General features: G+C 41.2%; 1 protein-coding gene across 1 annotated transcript in view; it reads left to right on the top strand.

Annotated features, from left to right (window-relative positions):
- The first annotated feature begins 3627 nt into the window (after positions 1 to 3627).
- The window catches only part of ntn1a (netrin 1a), a 58737-nt gene continuing 44011 nt past the window's right edge, over positions 3628 to 18353 (top strand). The window contains exons 1-2 of the mRNA XM_034083111.1: positions 3628 to 3744; positions 3927 to 4977. Coding sequence (XP_033939002.1) covers positions 3960 to 4977 — 1018 coding nt within the window. The 5' untranslated portion in view covers positions 3628 to 3744; positions 3927 to 3959. The remainder of the gene's footprint in view (positions 3745 to 3926; positions 4978 to 18353) is intronic.

Here is an 18353-nt window from a genome sequence, read left to right as displayed (position 1 = left end):
AGTCATCAGTTTGACGTGTTTGTTTTCATGCTATTTTCACACTTGAGTGAAGTGTCTTTGATTGGGTTTTCTGGCTTTGTTAATTATTTTCTTAAGATAGGGAGTATTGGTTGTACTGTCTGTGCTTAATGGTATTAACACAATACACACAAAAAGAGTAATTCAATTTTGACCTATCAACATTTCATAATCAATGATGTAAACAAGTAATATTTCTCACCTGTATCAAGATATAATATACATTTCAAGTCTCAACGACTGTTACTAATAACACTGTGTGTATATAAATCACAATTCTTTAGAATGAATTGGAATACACTGGCCCCTTCTTTATTTCCTTAAAGTTTGAGGTCCATATTCCTAGTCTCTCTGAAAACCCCTCTGACAGGGAAACACAGAACTTACTTCCCCCTCCTGCTTTGCTTCTCATTTACATTTCATGTTATTAGTGCGACTGTGAATTCCCCTTCTCTAGAATTGAGGGAAATATTGTCACGCCATACAAAACAGTGACAGTAAACAGTTTTCCTTGTGTATTTCAGCACTATTTTTAAACTTTCTAAACTTGTTTACATACACCCTTTTGTATTTGAATGACCTTTATACCTAATGAGTTTAATGAAAGATGGCAAAGCAAGTTGATAATCATGTATGTACAGTACATATTGTTTCTACCTAACTCTTTCTTATAACATGTTGGCAACGTATTTCATATTTCCAAAATCTTCAATATAAATTGCTCAATGTTATTCAATGTAATCAAGGAAAACATGTTAGAGTTGGTACTATCAAAAATACAGTCTTGACGATGGAAGGAGTCAGTTAAAAAATGTAACTGCATAATTCACATCACAATTTTTGAAGTAATTTGTATCTTCTGGTTGTGATTAATAACCAACACTTGGTCCAGAAATTGCATTAGGTTTGCATCTGGAAATGAAATGAATGGACAATGACGGAATGAAACCAATTGCAGAAGAGAGAAAAAAAAAAGCTATGTTGAGATAAATGAAAAAACGGCTGATTGTCAGAAATGTTTTTGTTTGTTTGATTGTTTTAAATGTCACTTCTCTAATTGTTTTATTTCTAAAGAAGCAGTATGTAAGCCACGGCAGGATGATGATTTCCAGACAGGGAAGTATAACCTAGAAATGATTAACAAAATTGGATCGAATGCAAATTATATTTTGTATCATAACAACTGAAGTTGTGGCTGATTTTACTGTAAACTTTGTGTATCATGTACATGTTAACAATTCCTTTGGTTTCTGCAATTCAGCTTTACAGACAGGTGAAAAGCTGTCAAACATTTACATGATGTTATTCTTCTTTCCAGCTGGTGAAGCGGGAAGTGTCTGCTGAGCAGATCTGTTCTGACATAATGAGATACAATTATTTGTATTCTTCTTTCCCAGCAAGAGCTGAAATGAAGAACTAGCTGTAACCTGCAAAAAATGTGATCATCCGGTGTTGTTTGTAAGAGTGTATTTTTATTTGTTTGTGAAGACTTGACTGTTTTGCCTAAAAATCTTATGTAACACTAAAAAACCCTTCACTGTTTACATGAGTAGAATAGAATAGTTTAATGTCATTATACATGTACAATGAGATAAATAAATGCTTCTCCCTTTCAAGGGTGCCATCAAAACAAAAAAACATCACAACATAAGACAACAAATACACGCAGCATACATACTTAGGAATAAGGAATAAAGTGCAGTAATTATTTCCAGGAGTATAAAAATAAAATCTATAATGTAATAAATAATAATAGTAGGTATGTATTTATAATAATAATAATGATATATATGTATATGTACAGAGTCACATTTATTTCACATGCAGGATGATTAAGAGGTATGACTTTCAGGTGTTAAGAGCAATGATGGCTCTTGGGAAAAAACTGTCTGAGTCTGTTTGTTTTGGATTTGATACACTTGTAGCGCCTGCCGGAGGACAGCAGGTTGAACAGGTGAAAGCCGGGGTGTGAACTGTCCTTAACAATGTGTTTGGCTCTTCTGAGGCAGCGGGAGGTGTACATGTCCATCAGGGAGGGGAGAGAGCAGCCGATGATCCTCTGTGCTGCTTTTACAACTCTCTGGAGCCTCATCCTGTCGGCCTCAGTGCAGCTGGCGTACCACACTGTGATGCAGTATGTTCATAGGCCCACGATGGTAGATGATGTGGCCAGTGCTTTTAGTTTCTATAACAACATTTCCTTTAGAGTTAAATATATAATGAAGGATATATTATATACATTTTCTAAGTTAAAAGCTTTCCCATATGGCTTTGTATATTATTTGTATTATTGCAATTCCCTTGAAGTAGATCCTTCACATGAGCTAATGTGTTCTTTTATGTATTCATGTGTGTTGTTAAACTTGCATGTCAGCCTTTTATTATGCCATGTTATATCCCTGGCATTGTTTTATAAATAATATCAGCACTAAAAGTCTTAACATTAAACTCAGCAGTATACAACAGCCTTCTCTTGTATTTTAATATTTACCATTCAGACCTGCATCAGCCAATCATCTTCATGCTCGGTAAACAAACGGTGTTGTGCCTCCACCGCCTGGGGGAAGAGGTCACTGCTGGCTGCAGTCAGGCCGGGCTGCTGTTACTTTGCATGGCCGAAAGATGGCGATGTTACTTCTATTGCCAACATTCAACAAGTCCAGTGAGACTGCCGCTGCATCAGGTTGATTTGCAGGACAGAGGCACATTGCACAATACAGGAGGGATGTATTCTGCAAAGCAATGCTCGTTTGCGAAGCTTATGGTGTCTTGTAATATCCCAATGGAGGATAATATATGTCAGTATACTGTCAGTATATCTGCTGTCATGGGTTTCAGACAAAACTGCGAGAGAGGGTCACTTACAAAATGTATCAAACAAAAATAAAATGAAATGGAATTTACACTCAAATCAAGCAAACGTCCACATGATGATCACTTCACATTTTACATTTTGAGAAAAAAATCCCTTAAAATCTTCAACAGTGGAGAATCTAAAGTTAATTAGGATACTATGTTGCATTTATGTTTCTTCTGTTTTACATTGGTCCCGTTTATATTTTGTCTTCCAAGAATGCCCTTATAATGGTGCATGTTAATTACATTTCTAGATTATAGTAGCACATTAGACATACAATTAGAGTTAAAGTTATGTTTTTTTTTCAAGATGTTGTATTTATTACCAGAATAGCTACTTCAAATGACGTTGCATGTCTCACAAAATAACAAATATCGTTTAACTGTAATTTACGATAATAAACCTAATAATAGCCTTTGATTAATGTGATTTACTGCAGTATTTGAACGATCCTGTCAAGTGTCGTCCAGATGAAGGTGTCCCAGTGCAGTGTTGGTTCCAGCTGTTTTCTGCGGTAATCTGCGCCTCTGTGCACGTCAAATATGTCTGACGCACCACCAGTGGATGTCGTTGTTCCGCCGGTGTCACCCCTCGAGATGAGCTGACCTAATGCAGTGCCAAACAAGATCCGATCCAAGAGAGAGGGAGGGAGGGAGTGAGGGGAGAGATAGAGATTGTGAAAAGACCGGCAGGAGGAGTGAGACTTTCTATAAGGACACTAGCGACTCTTAAATCCGGCTGCTCCTCTATTTATACGCAGGAGATTTGAAGAAACAAACAACAAAACAGGAGGAGCTGTGATTGAATCCCGATAAAGAAAAAGTAGTCTAACATCGCCGGTTCTTACATATTTTTTTAATTATTCTCAGGTAATGTGAGCTTTGTATACATTTCCCCAAAACTCCCATGCATGTGGTGGGACTGAATGTTACTTATTTAAAATACAAATTCTAACCCCAGTGTTTGTTTGGAAAGTGTTTGCAGACTGCTTAGCCATCACCAAACTTAACTCTCTCACTCTTCCCACACGCTCTTTCCCTTTCTCCTCCAGCGGCAGAGACACTTGGGGACCGAGGGACCTACCATGGCTGTGGATATTGTCCTCTCTGTGCTGCTCGCCGCCTCCCTGTCGTGCCGGAGCGTCCTGGGCGGCTACGGGGTGAGCCTGTTCGCGGCGCAGACCTCTCCCCCGGACCCCTGCTACGACGAGCACGGCAACCCGCGGCGCTGCATCCCGGACTTCGTTAATTCCGCCTTCGGTAAGGAAGTGAAGGTGTCCAGCACGTGCGGAAAGGTGCCCAGTCGCTACTGCGTGGTGACCTCGGCGGAGAAAGGAGACGAGAGGACCAGGAACTGTCACACCTGCGATGCCTCGGACCCCAAGAAGTACCACCCTCCAGCGTACCTGACGGACCTCAACAACCCGCACAACCTCACCTGCTGGCAGTCCGACAACTTCCTCCAGTACCCGCAGAACGCCACCCTGACTCTGTCCCTTGGAAAGAAGTTTGAGGTCACTTACGTGAGCCTGCAGTTCTGCTCGCCTCGACCGGAATCCATGGTTATTTACAAGTCCATGGACTACGGTAAAACTTGGGTGCCCTTTCAGTTTTACTCGACGCAGTGCAGGAAGATGTACAACAAGCCGAACCGGGCCGTTATAACGAAGCAGAATGAGCAGGAGGCTGTGTGCACGGACTCCCACACCGACATGTACCCTCTGACCGGGGGGCTCATCGCTTTCAGCACGCTGGACGGCAGACCCTCGGCTCACGACTTTGACAACTCCCCGGTGCTGCAAGACTGGGTGACAGCCACGGACATTAAAGTAATCTTCAGTCGGCTGCACACTTTTGGGGACGAGAACGAGGACGACTCGGAGCTGGCCCGGGACTCGTACTTCTACGCCGTGTCAGACCTGCAGGTCGGGGGGAGATGCAAATGCAACGGGCACGCTTCTCGGTGCGTGAAGGACCGGGATGGCAGTCTGGTGTGTGAGTGCAAGCACAACACCGCCGGGCCGGAGTGCGACAGGTGCAAGCCTTTCCACTACGACAGGCCGTGGCAGAGAGCCACAGCCAGGGAAGCCAACGAGTGTGTCGGTAAGTCAATTTACCTTCCTCCATCCACCTTCCTCCATCCCGTGGCAGTAACAATGGGTATATCTTAAAAAAAGATGAGACATAATCGATAGGTGTAATGTAAAATCAGTCACTATGTGAAATTACGAATTTTAAATGCAAAATAATAACACTATTATTATAATAATAATAATAATAATAAGGAAATAATTGATAATAATTGTGTTTTTGTATGATTAATATACGCCCAATTGAACAGCTTCAGTTCATTTAACCCACATTTAAACATTCCCTTTAAGCCAGACCGCAGCACAGCCACATGTTTTCCTGATTTTGTATAGCGTACGTATATACCTGGTATACGAGCATACAATTAAGGCAACATAAAAATGCAATTTGAAAGTCGATTAAGCTTACTGCAGGCCATAATGGAGGCTTTTAACCACGTCAAACGGGACCACCGAGCCTAATCATGCACATTTCTCATAGCTACAGTAAAGCGATGCCTTTTCATCTATCTCAGGAATCCTGCACCATTCCCACCGCAGTGGAAATTGAACACAGATTTATTTATAAATTATCACATCATTATTTTCCACATTAAAATCAATCTGAAAGAATGCTTTGAATTGTCAGGTGCTGTGGTTGAAAATATACATCTAAATGTGTAATTAGGAATGTATAACAACGTTTTTTAATTCACATTTTAAGATATAATGAAATTGTTTTCCTAATTGTAAAATAAAAAAATGTGAATTAATTTTATTGCATCAATTCTATGATTTAAATATAACGAAAAGTAACAAACCTTAATATCTTTAATGTGCATGTTTTCTATAATTATCTTTACAATTATTAGCTGAAAATCAACCTAAGAATAGTGAATATAACCTTTAAATAACACCATCTTTTTTTATTCTAAAAAACAAAGCAGGTGGTAAAAAAAAGAAGCAAGTCCCTTTTCATATCTTTACTGTTGCTCTTTGTGTCTCAGAGCCAACATGTTTCATCAGGTGTGGGGTGATCAAAGTTACAGTAGTTGTATTACAACCTGGCTCAGATACATACACCTACAGATAGTGCAGAATCCTGGCCAAGTTTCTGTCAATTTAAATTCTGTACTTGAGATGCTTAAAGCCTATTACTGATCGTTTTGGGAATACGGTTTTTTTTTTTTTATTGCAATAATTGGACAGAAATATGTTTGAAAATTGCTGAGCAACAAATACATGATTTATTTTGTTGATCCTTCTGATGAGATGTTCAGTGAGGAGAATAAGTAATATCTGAAAAACCAAAGGAGAGGCAGAAAGATATTGATAATTGAAACTAGAAACTAAAATCTCATTGTCACTCCCTCAATATTTCCTATTCTGTTGCACGGCTACAGGGAAAAGGCTTTATATTGTGAGACAGTCACAGCACATGTCAGCACTTTGACACATAGCAGCTGTTTAAAAGGTTTTTGTGTGCTGCCGTTGTCCGTTTCTAAATCTCTGACATTCTCACTGGCAGTTGCAAGGGTGTTGCTAAATCAACAGGCAGAGTTTTAGACATATTTACATTCTTGTTATCTCAAGCTATGATTTCATTGCTTTCTCTGTGTTTTTTTTACTTTAAAATGTGTTTTTTTCAATAGGGGCCAACTGACTTTAAATAGCAATTGATTTGATCTCCACTACAGCCTTTAATGTATTATCTATTATATATAGACTTTATCATTTAAACATGTGGCACTTTTTTCAGAAGAAGAAATTGAGTTTTTATATTTTTGTTAATTGATATACATTTTCCGATTCCTCTTTTATGTCTTCATTACATTCCAGAATCTAGTCAAGCATAGTGAGTCCGTCCATACAACACACTTGAATTAGATTTAATTTAATTATTATAACCAGTCTGTAATGAAGACTGCCTTGCTGAAAATCCCAGCATTTAGATATAGGCTTACTTTAATAAGAAAACATAATACTAACGCTAATGTTACATTCAAACAATTCAAATGAAAGGGTGGAGCGAAGTTTACAATTTATATATTTTTAAATATCTACATGATAGTGATACATGTGGGGAAAACACAGTCTAAACACAGCTTGTAAACTCAATATCGTTGCCGCTTAGTGGTTTAATGGATCAGCACACATATAAGACTTTTCACACTCGAGCCATAAAAGCCTGTCACTTACGACATCCATCATGTTGTCAGTAAGATGTTTCGTTTTTGTTATAGTTTTGTTATATGTTATGTTTTTGTGTATGTGCTGAGTTAGAGCAAAAGCAAGTGTCAAATCTTGAAGATTAAAAAGTCACATCTAATTTAAGGCAAAATGAACAGTAGAGTACTGTATACAAGCCAAGGGATGAGTGTCTTTGGTGGAACAACTTTAGAGATCCAACAGTCTGAGCGTTTGTCTTCGGAATAGTTAGCACAACATTGTTTCTATTTGCAGTTCTGGCACTGTATGTTGTTGGACATTTTGTAAACTGTGACTCCTCCAATAACTCCAACCAAAAATCTGAAAAGCCTGATTGAACATAGGTATATCTCTGTGTTTCACTTAAAGTGCACTTTGCTGATTACTTCCATCACATTCTTAAGCAATATTCTGAGTGTGCACCTCGATCCATTTGGGTATTGACTCTCCACAGCAAAGGGAACTCTTCTAATGCAATGAGTTCAATAAGCAGCTCCTCGGGCACAACAGAGACATGCTTCAAACTCAGTTAAAATGTGTTAATCTGGTTTAGGGGTAACAACAGTAGAAGGAAATGTCTTTAGTTTCTCTTTGAGAAAATTATAGATGCCCCATGGCCTACCAGAATGCTCTTGGCAAAAAAACACAAAAAAAAACCTAAACTCACAAAGTAAGGAAGGGGACATGGTAACTACTGTATGATGAGAAATGGATGCAGTTAGATAGTCGCCTCCGGATATAAAGTAAACCCAGTTTTCAGGTTTGTGCCGTTTACTGGACGTGTTGGGTAACAAAAAAGAAAAGGAGAAAGTGTCCTGAATAATTCAGGCAGATTATAAAGACAGCTTGAAGGCATGCAGAATGAGGGGACTGCACCGCAGAGAGAAGCAGGGACAGAAGGAGGGGCTGGAGAATGAACAGGGCGACAAAAGTGAAAATGAAAGAGACAGACATAAGCGAGAGAGGGGGGGAGTATGATGTGGAAAATGTGTGAGGGAGAGGACCAGAGACATAAAGGGACGGCAGAGTGACACTTCCATAGCCGGTGGGCCAGCAACATATTTTGACAATTGTCTTTTCCAGCCGCCCTTTATTGCGCCAATGGGAATATAAAGGCTGTTTGGACAGGAAGAAACTTCTTCCTCCTTTCTTCCACTTAGAGTTCACTTGGTGCATTGCCACTGTAATGTGGAAGACATTTTCTCAAGCCTCACTGATATTGGTCCTTTAAGCCTGTTTGCCCATAAGGAGTCTCCCACTCCTAAAGCTCAGTATTAGCTCGATGATTTGCTTGTTTTGCCTCACTAGAACCAAACCTTATTTCAGAAATCACACTCGGTGCTTTTCAGAGTTGTCCGACTGACAGGAGCAAACATGTGGTGCAGAAAAGTGGACATGGTTAATTTGATACCCTTAAAAAATATTGACTTTTTAAGCTACATCCACTTGTATTAAATAGCCCCTCTAAAGTTGTTTGTATGCCTTCTAATATGAAAATGCACTTCCAACTTGAAGCTAAAAAACAAATCAGGTCCTCTGAGTCCCTTAACTAGATGTGAATATTACAAACAAAATGTTCGAGCAAACATAAGTAAACACTTAAAAACAGCTGCGCACACACTGATGTTTAGTGATGTATTTTTCTTATTTTCATGGAGGACTGGCCAGACCTTTAATGAGCATGAAACATAATTCCAGTAAAGCTACAGCAGAGTTTGGGAAAGATTCAAGCGATTTGATCGACAACAGTTTCTGGATTTTGTGCAGTTACGGAATAAAAAAAGGAAGAGTTTCTTATTAGCCTTTGTGCTTCATCGTTCAAATTGCATGAATACATGCAAATGGAGCCCTACTGTAAGTAGACCAGAACTCAATACTGTCATCAGATGAGGTTTTCTTTTAGCAACGGTTGCCATGATTACAGAGAAGCCCTGATGTACAATAGATTAAACGTTGTCTAGTTTCCATGTGAACAATTCAGGTTAAAGAAAAAGTCACTTCATATATCCTGAAACTCAACCTCTGCTGTCTTGTTGTTTTGGTACCTTTCAGACATGACTGAAGGTCTGGTTAATGTTTGATCTGATCACCGTTCACCTTTATAAACCGGCATCCTTCATCTTCAAAGGTGCCGGCAAGATGCGGTGTTATTCTCACTCACTGCAAACAAAGCTGAGAATCAACTGACAGAGTAGCTTTGCACTTTGCACTGTTAGTATTCCTCATCTTCACTTCTGTAGACAGCACTCGCCACTTCTTACTGACATGCACACACCTGTAAGCATGCACATGTGAACACACACAAGTGTTCCTTAGGTCTGAAGCCGCTATAGTTCAAACAGGGGGGAATGGCCTCTCTCTCACTTCAAGAATCCTGCTTTGCCGGCACTCTTATCAGTGTTTATGACTCGTTTTGTAAACCACGGCTAAAAAAAAGTCTCTCATGGTCCAGACCACCGGCTCACTCTTCTGTTTTATATTTTGAGACCTGTTATATATCTCATACAGACAGGAACATAGCCACTGCGCTAGCACATACTGTAAGAGCAAGGCTGGCGGTACAGTATATCAAAGTAGCTGTAACTAAACACAGAAGACAACACACACACACACACACACACACACACACACACACACACACACACACACACACACACACACACACACGCATATGCAGTGAGAAGGCAGTAATAAAGACAAACTATCTGCAGCGTGTTTTGGTATCTCAGTGCACTCTCTAGCTCTGCATGTTGAAATTTCTATTTTATGCCAATGCTCCTTTTGAGTTCATATACAGGGAGTGTATATCATTTTGTGTTAGTCTGTGTGTGCATGTGGGGTTCTCGTGAGAGGCCGGACACGCTGCTCAGTGCTAGTTTTGCTTAGAATCTGCTGTATGCCAGGTATTCAAACGATGGGCTGCATGAGCTGCTTTGTTGTCAGGTCAAGGCAGGTGGTTTCTTCAAAAATGTAACAAAGTTTAAGTGTCTTTTTAACTTCCGAACTGAAAATAGATTTAACAGATTAGCTAGTGACAGGAGGTCAATTCTTTCTTGTCCTTGAACCATCTTTTTTGGACCAAAAATAGACACCAGTCCTGGGTCAAAGTCATACTGAGGACATCCATTTTGGTTTTCAGCATAATAATTGTGATGACTGGCTCCAGAGGGATATCAAATATTTTTGTATTAAACAATAAGGATGAATTAAAGCCCTTACAATCAAAGGATTTTATAAAACTGCCACTTTGAGTACTTATGTAACCAGAGACCATACTATCCCAGAAGTGAGATCATTTATAATCGTTTTGATTTAGGCTCAAATGGAAGCAATAGGTGTGACAAATAGTAATGCAGAAACTGTTGAATATGTTGAAGCATGGAATATCTTTAAGCTATTAGTGTCAGTGTTTGGCAGCATGTCTTTTGAGCAGGAATTTTGGAGCTAGTTGTTGCTTGTCATGAGGCCTGTTTGAGAAACAATCCAATGCTGATGGAATACATTTTTGCACGGATAATACATTCTGACAGCCCTTTGAAGATAGTAAATTACTTTACATTAAAAAAAGTGTCTGAGGACAGTATGTAGATAAGAAAACAAACACACAATAGTAATTAAAAGTGTTTGTGTCTGTTTGTGCTGAGAAATAAATGCTAGGAAAGCCATCATATATAAAACCAAAAGCTAAATCCAACACACATATATAACTGTGTTGTAATGAAGCTATCTGCATGTTGTGTGGTATTAGTTCAAATTGTCATTACAATCCATTTTAATGCCCATTGGGAAAACCGATGTTGCACTTCTTGAGGTAAAATGTTCACTGGTATAAAAAGAAACTTCACAGCCTGTTTCAGATGTTGGATTCCAGGTCCTTTGGACAAACTGCGGCCGCAGTTTTGTTTCATTGCTTTGGCTACAACACATAATGCAACACAGATCCCGCTCAGTGTGAATCCATATTTTTAGCCATTTCACACTGGCTAAAAATGTGGATTCACACTGAGCGGGATGTGTGCACGAGCACTCGTACCAAAATGGAACCTCGACCTTGCTCTTGAGAAATGGTTTGGTCAGAAGCCATAATGCCTCTGAAGGAAAGCCATATTGCGTTTCTGCCTTGGCTCATGGCCTGCGCTCACTTCCTCTTGTCACCCTCGATGGTGCTTGAACTCACTGTGGCTGGTTTATCACAACATCCAGCCAGGCCAGAAACTCACATTGTCGTTATCATCATCATTTTACATAATATGATGAGAAATGTCACTGCTGCATTCCTGTGGGTAAGAACATGCTGCGTCTGTGTTTGTGTTTCTTGCATTGAAAATGTTTCCATTCAATCTGTGGTGCACTCTTCCAGCTGGTGATAATTGGTCCGGCCGATAAGATCCAAACAGATCTTCTTTTCCCAATTCTTCTATCCTTCAAACTCAACACTCATAACATTAACTGAAACCTGTAGAAGTACCTAACACACACACACGCACACACACACACACACACACACACACACACACACACACACACGCTCGCACACACACACACACACACACACACACACACACACACACACACACACACACACACACACACACACACACACACACACACTTGTATATAGTATGTTGTTAAGCTGTCAGCTACATTCTCAAGAGAGTAATCTGGGCGTACTGCACACTAAAGATTTTCAAAATGTTGATTAATATTTTTCAAGGCACAGACACAAAGTAGGCTTTCTTTTCTGTGATGACAGCTGCTTCATTATTATTATTGAACTCTTTGACAGTGCAGAAAGCTCGATCATAGCTGGTCGCCTAAGGTGCAACAAGTTAAATGCATAAACAAATTCAACAAAACACTGTTTGAACATGACTAGGGTTGCTCCCAAACATCTGCAAAAGTGCTGATAGCTGTTGCAGAAAAGGTGATTGAAGGAAATTAGGCTTACGAGCCACACACACGCACGCACGCGCGCGCACACACACACACACACACACACACACACACACACACACACACACACACACACACACACACACACACACACACACACACACACCTGTCTCTGTCGCCTGCTGGTTACCTGTTTCTATTTGTGAGTGTGTGTTTCTCCATGTGTCTTTCTTCGCGCCAGGAGGCCTTGACATTTTACAGTGTGTCTTTATGCTGTAGAGAGAAAGAGATTGTGCAAACCTGTGTAAGCGTGTCTCTTAACCGGCATTGTCTGCCAGTGGGAGTTTATGAAAACAGTAATTCTGTCCAGGATCTGCGAAGCTATTTAGCGCCTGAGGAGACATCTGTTAATGAATTAATTGGTGACTTGATGCCATAGTGAAAGCTTGTCTTATCCGAGGGAGGATCTCTGTGTGCTGTGGGTTTGGCATGAACCGCTGTGTGTGTGTGTGTGTGTGTGTGTGTGTGTGTGTGTGTGTGTGTGTGTGTGTGTGTGTGTGTGTGTGTGTGTGTGTGTGTGTGTGTGTGTGTGTGTGTGTGTGTGTGTGTGTGTGTGTGTGTGTGTGTGTGTGTGTGTGTGTGTGTGTGTGTGTGTGTGTGTGTGTGTGTGTGTGTGTGTGTGTGTGTGTGTGTGTGTGTGTGTGTGTGTGTGTGTGTGTGTGTGTGTGTGTGTGTGTGTGTGTGTGTGTGTGTGGGGGAAAGGACTGGGTCGACTGGGTACCAGATGACTGCAAACAATATCAGCATGTGTTCACACATTAGACACAAGCCACTCCAGTGCCTCACTTACTAGCTCTATGAATCACAGCCTGACTGTCTCTCAGAAATATCACGCAGCCACATTTGACACCACAGAATACACACTGTCCCACAGAGGTGACAGAGGCCAATAATACAGAATCTCTTCCATTTTTCTGGAAATCCACAGCAGAAAATCATTACGGAAAACAAGTAGGGCTTTACTTGTTCTTACACCAAATGGGATAAAGCTTAAGAACACACTACTGCACACAGAGCTTATGTTGCACTAAAGCTTTATCCCCTGAGGAAATGTTTGGAAATAACACTTGTTCTCTTATTGCGAAGTAATAAGAGAGAAAACAGTTTTTGCTATTTGCTGGAAGATTTGATATGTAATGAGTCCCTTGTATATTGGCTTCTACTTCAGCAGTTTCCCTGAAGGATTATGTCATGCTGAAAAGATACTAGCCAAAATCAAAGCAGCAGAACAAGATTTATTCCACACATTCTTCTTTTCTTATCAATATCTGCTGTCTACATTATTAATAATGCAATTGTACAACTGACAGTCGGAGATAAGTATGTGTTATGCTAATAGCAGCTAATCTCAAGACGCTCGCCTCAAGCAGACATGAGGAGTGACTAGATGTCCGGACAGCTCACTTTTTCTAACTTAACACCTACAGATGTATTTCCTTTTTAGTCTTCAGACTCAACCCCCAAAAAACTCCCGAAGAACTGTGAACAGACTTCGTGTTCCCTTTTTTAAAATCTCTAGTTTTCTGCACATGGCCATCATCTCTCAGTCAGGCAGTCATCAGGTCTGAAACACACTGGTAGCATGACCTTGATTCATTGTGGCTACCATACACACGAGAGCACTCTCACTTGTTAACAGGGGACCATAAAGGGACCAGTAAACAGGGTAAGAAAACATTGTGAGTGAGTGTCTGTGAGAGAGATGATGATATATGTGTATTGGCAGCTTTTTAGAGTTAAAATAAAAGAAGGTTAATGTGCGTATGTGAGACCTGATCCCGCGGCCGGGGCCAGCAGCGCTGTAGAGACTCAGAGATGATGACCTCAGCACCTCTGTGTAGCAGCAGGTTACTGCACGGTTACCAAGAGGAGGGCGAGTGTTTGTAGCCAAAGCAAATATATAATACGAGCTGGAGGGAAGCAAGAAAGAGAGAAAGTGATTTTCAGAGAAGAAAATAACGTCAGTCTCCTGCGCTCTACCCTGGGCTGTGCCTTGCGGTGATTTCTTTAATGCAATTTTAATGAGATTAAAGGTAAAATCGTCGTTGCGTGAGGAATTCCTTCTTGTTCTTTTAGGTAGGAGCAACACTTCGGAACAAGCACTGAAGCTGGTGCAGCATGTGTTGTTACATTATACTTAAATTACCCACGCCTGTTCACACTTAAAAATGAAAGCCTTGGCACAGCTTGTTTCAGAGTCTACAAAATCTCTCTGTAGCTGATAGGGCTGTAACAGCGTCAACAACGACAATAAAAAACAGATACGCATTTTTGTTTGCTGGAGACCGAAAAACAAAAGAGAAGGAGGCTTTTTGCTGGAGCTCTGCGTTTGATTCAAGGTAAAGTCCTGGAAAAGGGAAATCTCTGGCAGCAGTTACAGAAAGGACCACCTAACGAGTGTGATCATATCAGGCCCTGAGAAAGGGTCCTCAACACTCACAGATATGGAGGATTCATTGCTAAGCAACGATACACCCAGACACATACGCTTGTTTTGTAGATCAGAGCGCCCCCCTGCTGTCGCCATCTTAGATGCAGCTCAAGATGATTGCAGTTCCCTGAGGAATAAAGTGTCTGCAGTGCCTACATATGTTGTAAATATTTAGACCCTACATGTAGATTAAGCTGTAAAGGCTTTTGACGTAGTTACGCTTTAATTTTATGCATCTCACACTGTCTTTCTTTTTCTCCTTCTCAAAGCACCTGTGACAGATCAAGCTGAGTCAAACTATTTCATTTTGCGTCAGACATGCTCACACGTTGCCAGAAAAAGAACTTGCCGTGTGTGTGTGTGTGTGTGTGTGTGTGTGTGTGTGTGTGTGTGTGTGTGTGTGTGTGTGTGTGTGTGTGTGTGTGTGTGTGTGTCTGTGTGTGGCTGACAATGATTTATCACCAACCTCTTTGTCTTTCCCATATAAGTCACGGTGGAGGCTGTGTATGTGTCTGTGTGTGGCAGCCAACAATTCCCAGTCGTCATGGAGGCCTTGAAGTCACAGTTGGTTGTGTGTGTGTGGGCCTGTGATTGTCGACACACCCACCAGTGATACAGGCAGCTAGAAGTCATAAGTCAGCCTTTTATCTTAATTGTAAGAATGGAAGCCTGTTGGCTGCAATTCCAGAGAGCATGTTGACACTGTTGCACAAAGAGAGCTCAGTCAGCAGAGGTCAGCACAAGTAGACAGATTTGCATAAACTTGAGGAAAGTGTTGTTGATGTGTATAATCTCTGATAAAGTGAACATATTCACAGCTTAAAGTCTGGAATCAGATCTCGCAGTATAGGATATTGGTAGTTGTTGGGTCTTGGATTGATGATTTCTCAATAGCAGCTTTTTAAAGTTGACCTAACCTTGCTGCAACATGGTGGTGTTGCAGATTCACGCAAAGAAATCAGGATAAGATTCACATTGGCAGTTTTCAAAAGATGATATTGTTATGTTTATTATGCCTTCAATTATTCTACAGCCAGAGATAGAGGGAATGGAGGGATCAGATTTGAGGGCTGCTGCGATAAGGACACAACCTTAGTTAATGGGTCCCGTATCAGGTAAGCTACCGGGGGCGTTATTTTTATTTATTTTAGGCTAATAATTGATCCCACAGGGGGAACTCTACTCGGACCCTGTGTGTATGTCACACAGATCCCTTGCTCTAAGTAGCTGACATTTTCTTGAGAGAAAAAAACACCAAAGGCTGGCGTATATTTGTTTGGTCGTGTGAAGTGGAATGCAGACTTCTGGGAGGGTACTTAGGGTACATTTGTGGGGTCATCTCAATTTGCCAGGGGGTGATCCTAGGTTAATCCATCACTCATTAGCTCTCACAGATAAGACCCATAGTGGGGTGAGGGGCTGTGAATCCACACTTTCTCTTTCTTTGCCTCTCTTCCTCTCAAACACAAAAACACAGATGCTCTCCTCTTTTCTACAAAAAAGAAATGGAGAAATTCTGATAGAGTAAAGCCATGGTCTCTTCTCGTTTGCCCAACACACCCCCCCCCCCTCCCTATTAACCCCTTTCCCCCTGCTGGCTCAGCTCCCCGCGGGACAATACAGCCAATGAATTAGGCTCGGTGTCCGGCTGAGAGAAGCTCGGAAAGCGCGGGCCTCAGCTGATTTACCTCCCTTGTAGCCGGCCCATTATAGAGAGGGAGGATAGAGAAAGAGAGAGTAGAGAGTGATGGAGGGTGAGCAAGAGAAGGGGAGAGATAAAGACGGAGAGGGGCACTTGACTCAGCGTGCTACCAGTAAGTGCTCTTTAAATAGCTCCCACTGCTGCTGCTGGGTGTTGCTGTTGCAGGATGAGGGCTGCCTCTGTACTGCTAATATGTGTTGCAGGGGCTCCTCAGCAGCTGTTTCCCCCCCCCTGCCCCCTCTTGCAGAATAAGTCATCAAGTTCCCACGTGAGACCCCTCTCTGCTTCTAATAACAAAAGGCCTATATCACTGGAGGATGACAAAGCAAACAAACGGACATAATTAGGGGGGTCGATAAGGAAATTATAAGGAAATGGGGTCATTCATGTTAATATTTGTGTTATGAGATGATAGTTTGTGGCAAAAATTCATTTCCAAATGGGGCCCCTCTGTGTTGTCTTTGAAGCTAAGACCTGGACCTGTATGACACGGGGAGAGACACTTGGCCTGGGCCTCGCTCCCTCCGTCTATCTGCTGCTCTCTAACCTCCAGAGACACTCGCAGATATTGAAATGATTATGTAGCAGCAGGTCTCTGTAGATATCCAGATGTTGATCTGATGATAAACCTGGGGAATGCATTTCACCTTCTTTTTGTTCCCCCTTCCAGCTTGTTTTGGTTGTATTTTTCTTCTTTTCTTTTCTCTCGTGCAGCCAGGACAGGTCGTTGGCTGCAGATCAAAGTTGAGGTGGAGCGTGAGGGAGAAGATTCTTCTGTCTTCCAGAGTCATGAAGGAAGACAGAAAGAGTGGAGTGAAGAAAGCAGTAGATAGATAGCTGCTCTTTCCCTCTGCATCATCTGTCCAGTTGTTGTGGTAGTATTAACGGTAGCTGATGCATATCTTGTTCCTGTCAGTAATTTGTAACAATTTCATCTTTAAAATCAATAGTTAACTCTGATTCGTAATGGTCCTTATCCTCTACCAAATGTTTGTGAACCCGCAGAATTGGCAGCTATATTCCAAATAGGTTTTTGCAGTTGTCTGCAGCTGTGGCTCAGTGGATAGAGTGCTGGACTTCGAATCAGGGGGTAGCAAGTTCGAGTCCTACTGCAGTCAGCATGTCGTTGTGTCCCTGGGCGAGATACATCACCTCACATTGCTCCTGTGGGGATTGTCCACAGTACTCCACAGTTTGCTTTGGATAAAAGCATCTAACAAATGACATGAAATGTAATGTCTGCGAATCTAAAATATCATTTCTACCTGAATTAGGTGCCTAGCAATATTTGTTGTTCTTGTATGAGAGTAATGATGTATGTATACCGCAAGACATACATACTAGAGATGGGTTGGTTCAAATCACTTATTTGACAAAGACCACAATCTTTCCCTAACTATAACCAAGTGCTGTGAGTGCTATTTCACTGCCCTGCGAAAACATACATATACTTTCATCCAAAGCGACTTACATACTCAATACTGTGGGCAATCCCCACAGGAGCAATTTGGGGTGAAGTGTCTTGCCCAGGGACACAACGACATGCTGACTGCAGCAGGGTTTGAACCTGTGACCCCCTGATCCGAACACCAACACGCAACCCACTGCACCACACTGCACCACACTAACCACTAAGTCTTAGTCCTGTTAGGGGTTTAAATGTTAATATTGAATGAAACGTTGACATTTCCGTTCTAATAATTGCTCGGTAGGAAATTTGCACATCACATTTTTAAGTATTTTAATTCTGGAAACAAAAATTAGGGATTCCTATCTCAGTTACATACAGTAGTTTGAATAATCTTGCTATTACAAACTTTGAGAATATCTGATAACTGATTTTTCAGACACATATTTAAAAGAAAATGAAGATCACTTCAGCAGCTAGGTCTGTGGCCTTTGTCCTGCGGCCTTTGTCCTGCCTCCAGTGACAGCCACCGTTTCATTATCCAGGAACATCGAGCAGCACCGTTTCCACTTTTAGAAAGAAAGACAGTATTGGGTTTCTGTGAGGGCTTTCCACAGCAGCGGGCGGGAAATTAAATGAACTCTGAGCCCCAATAACAAACAAGGTCAGTGAAAAAATAAAGACAGACGCGATCACAAACAAAGATGC

The sequence above is a fragment of the Pseudochaenichthys georgianus genome, chromosome 1 (genome assembly GCF_902827115.2).
Source record: "Pseudochaenichthys georgianus chromosome 1, fPseGeo1.2, whole genome shotgun sequence".
Lineage (NCBI taxonomy): Eukaryota > Metazoa > Chordata > Actinopteri > Perciformes > Channichthyidae > Pseudochaenichthys > Pseudochaenichthys georgianus.
The sequence above is the reverse complement of the archived record's forward strand: the minus strand, read 5'-3'. Positions and strand labels throughout refer to the sequence as shown.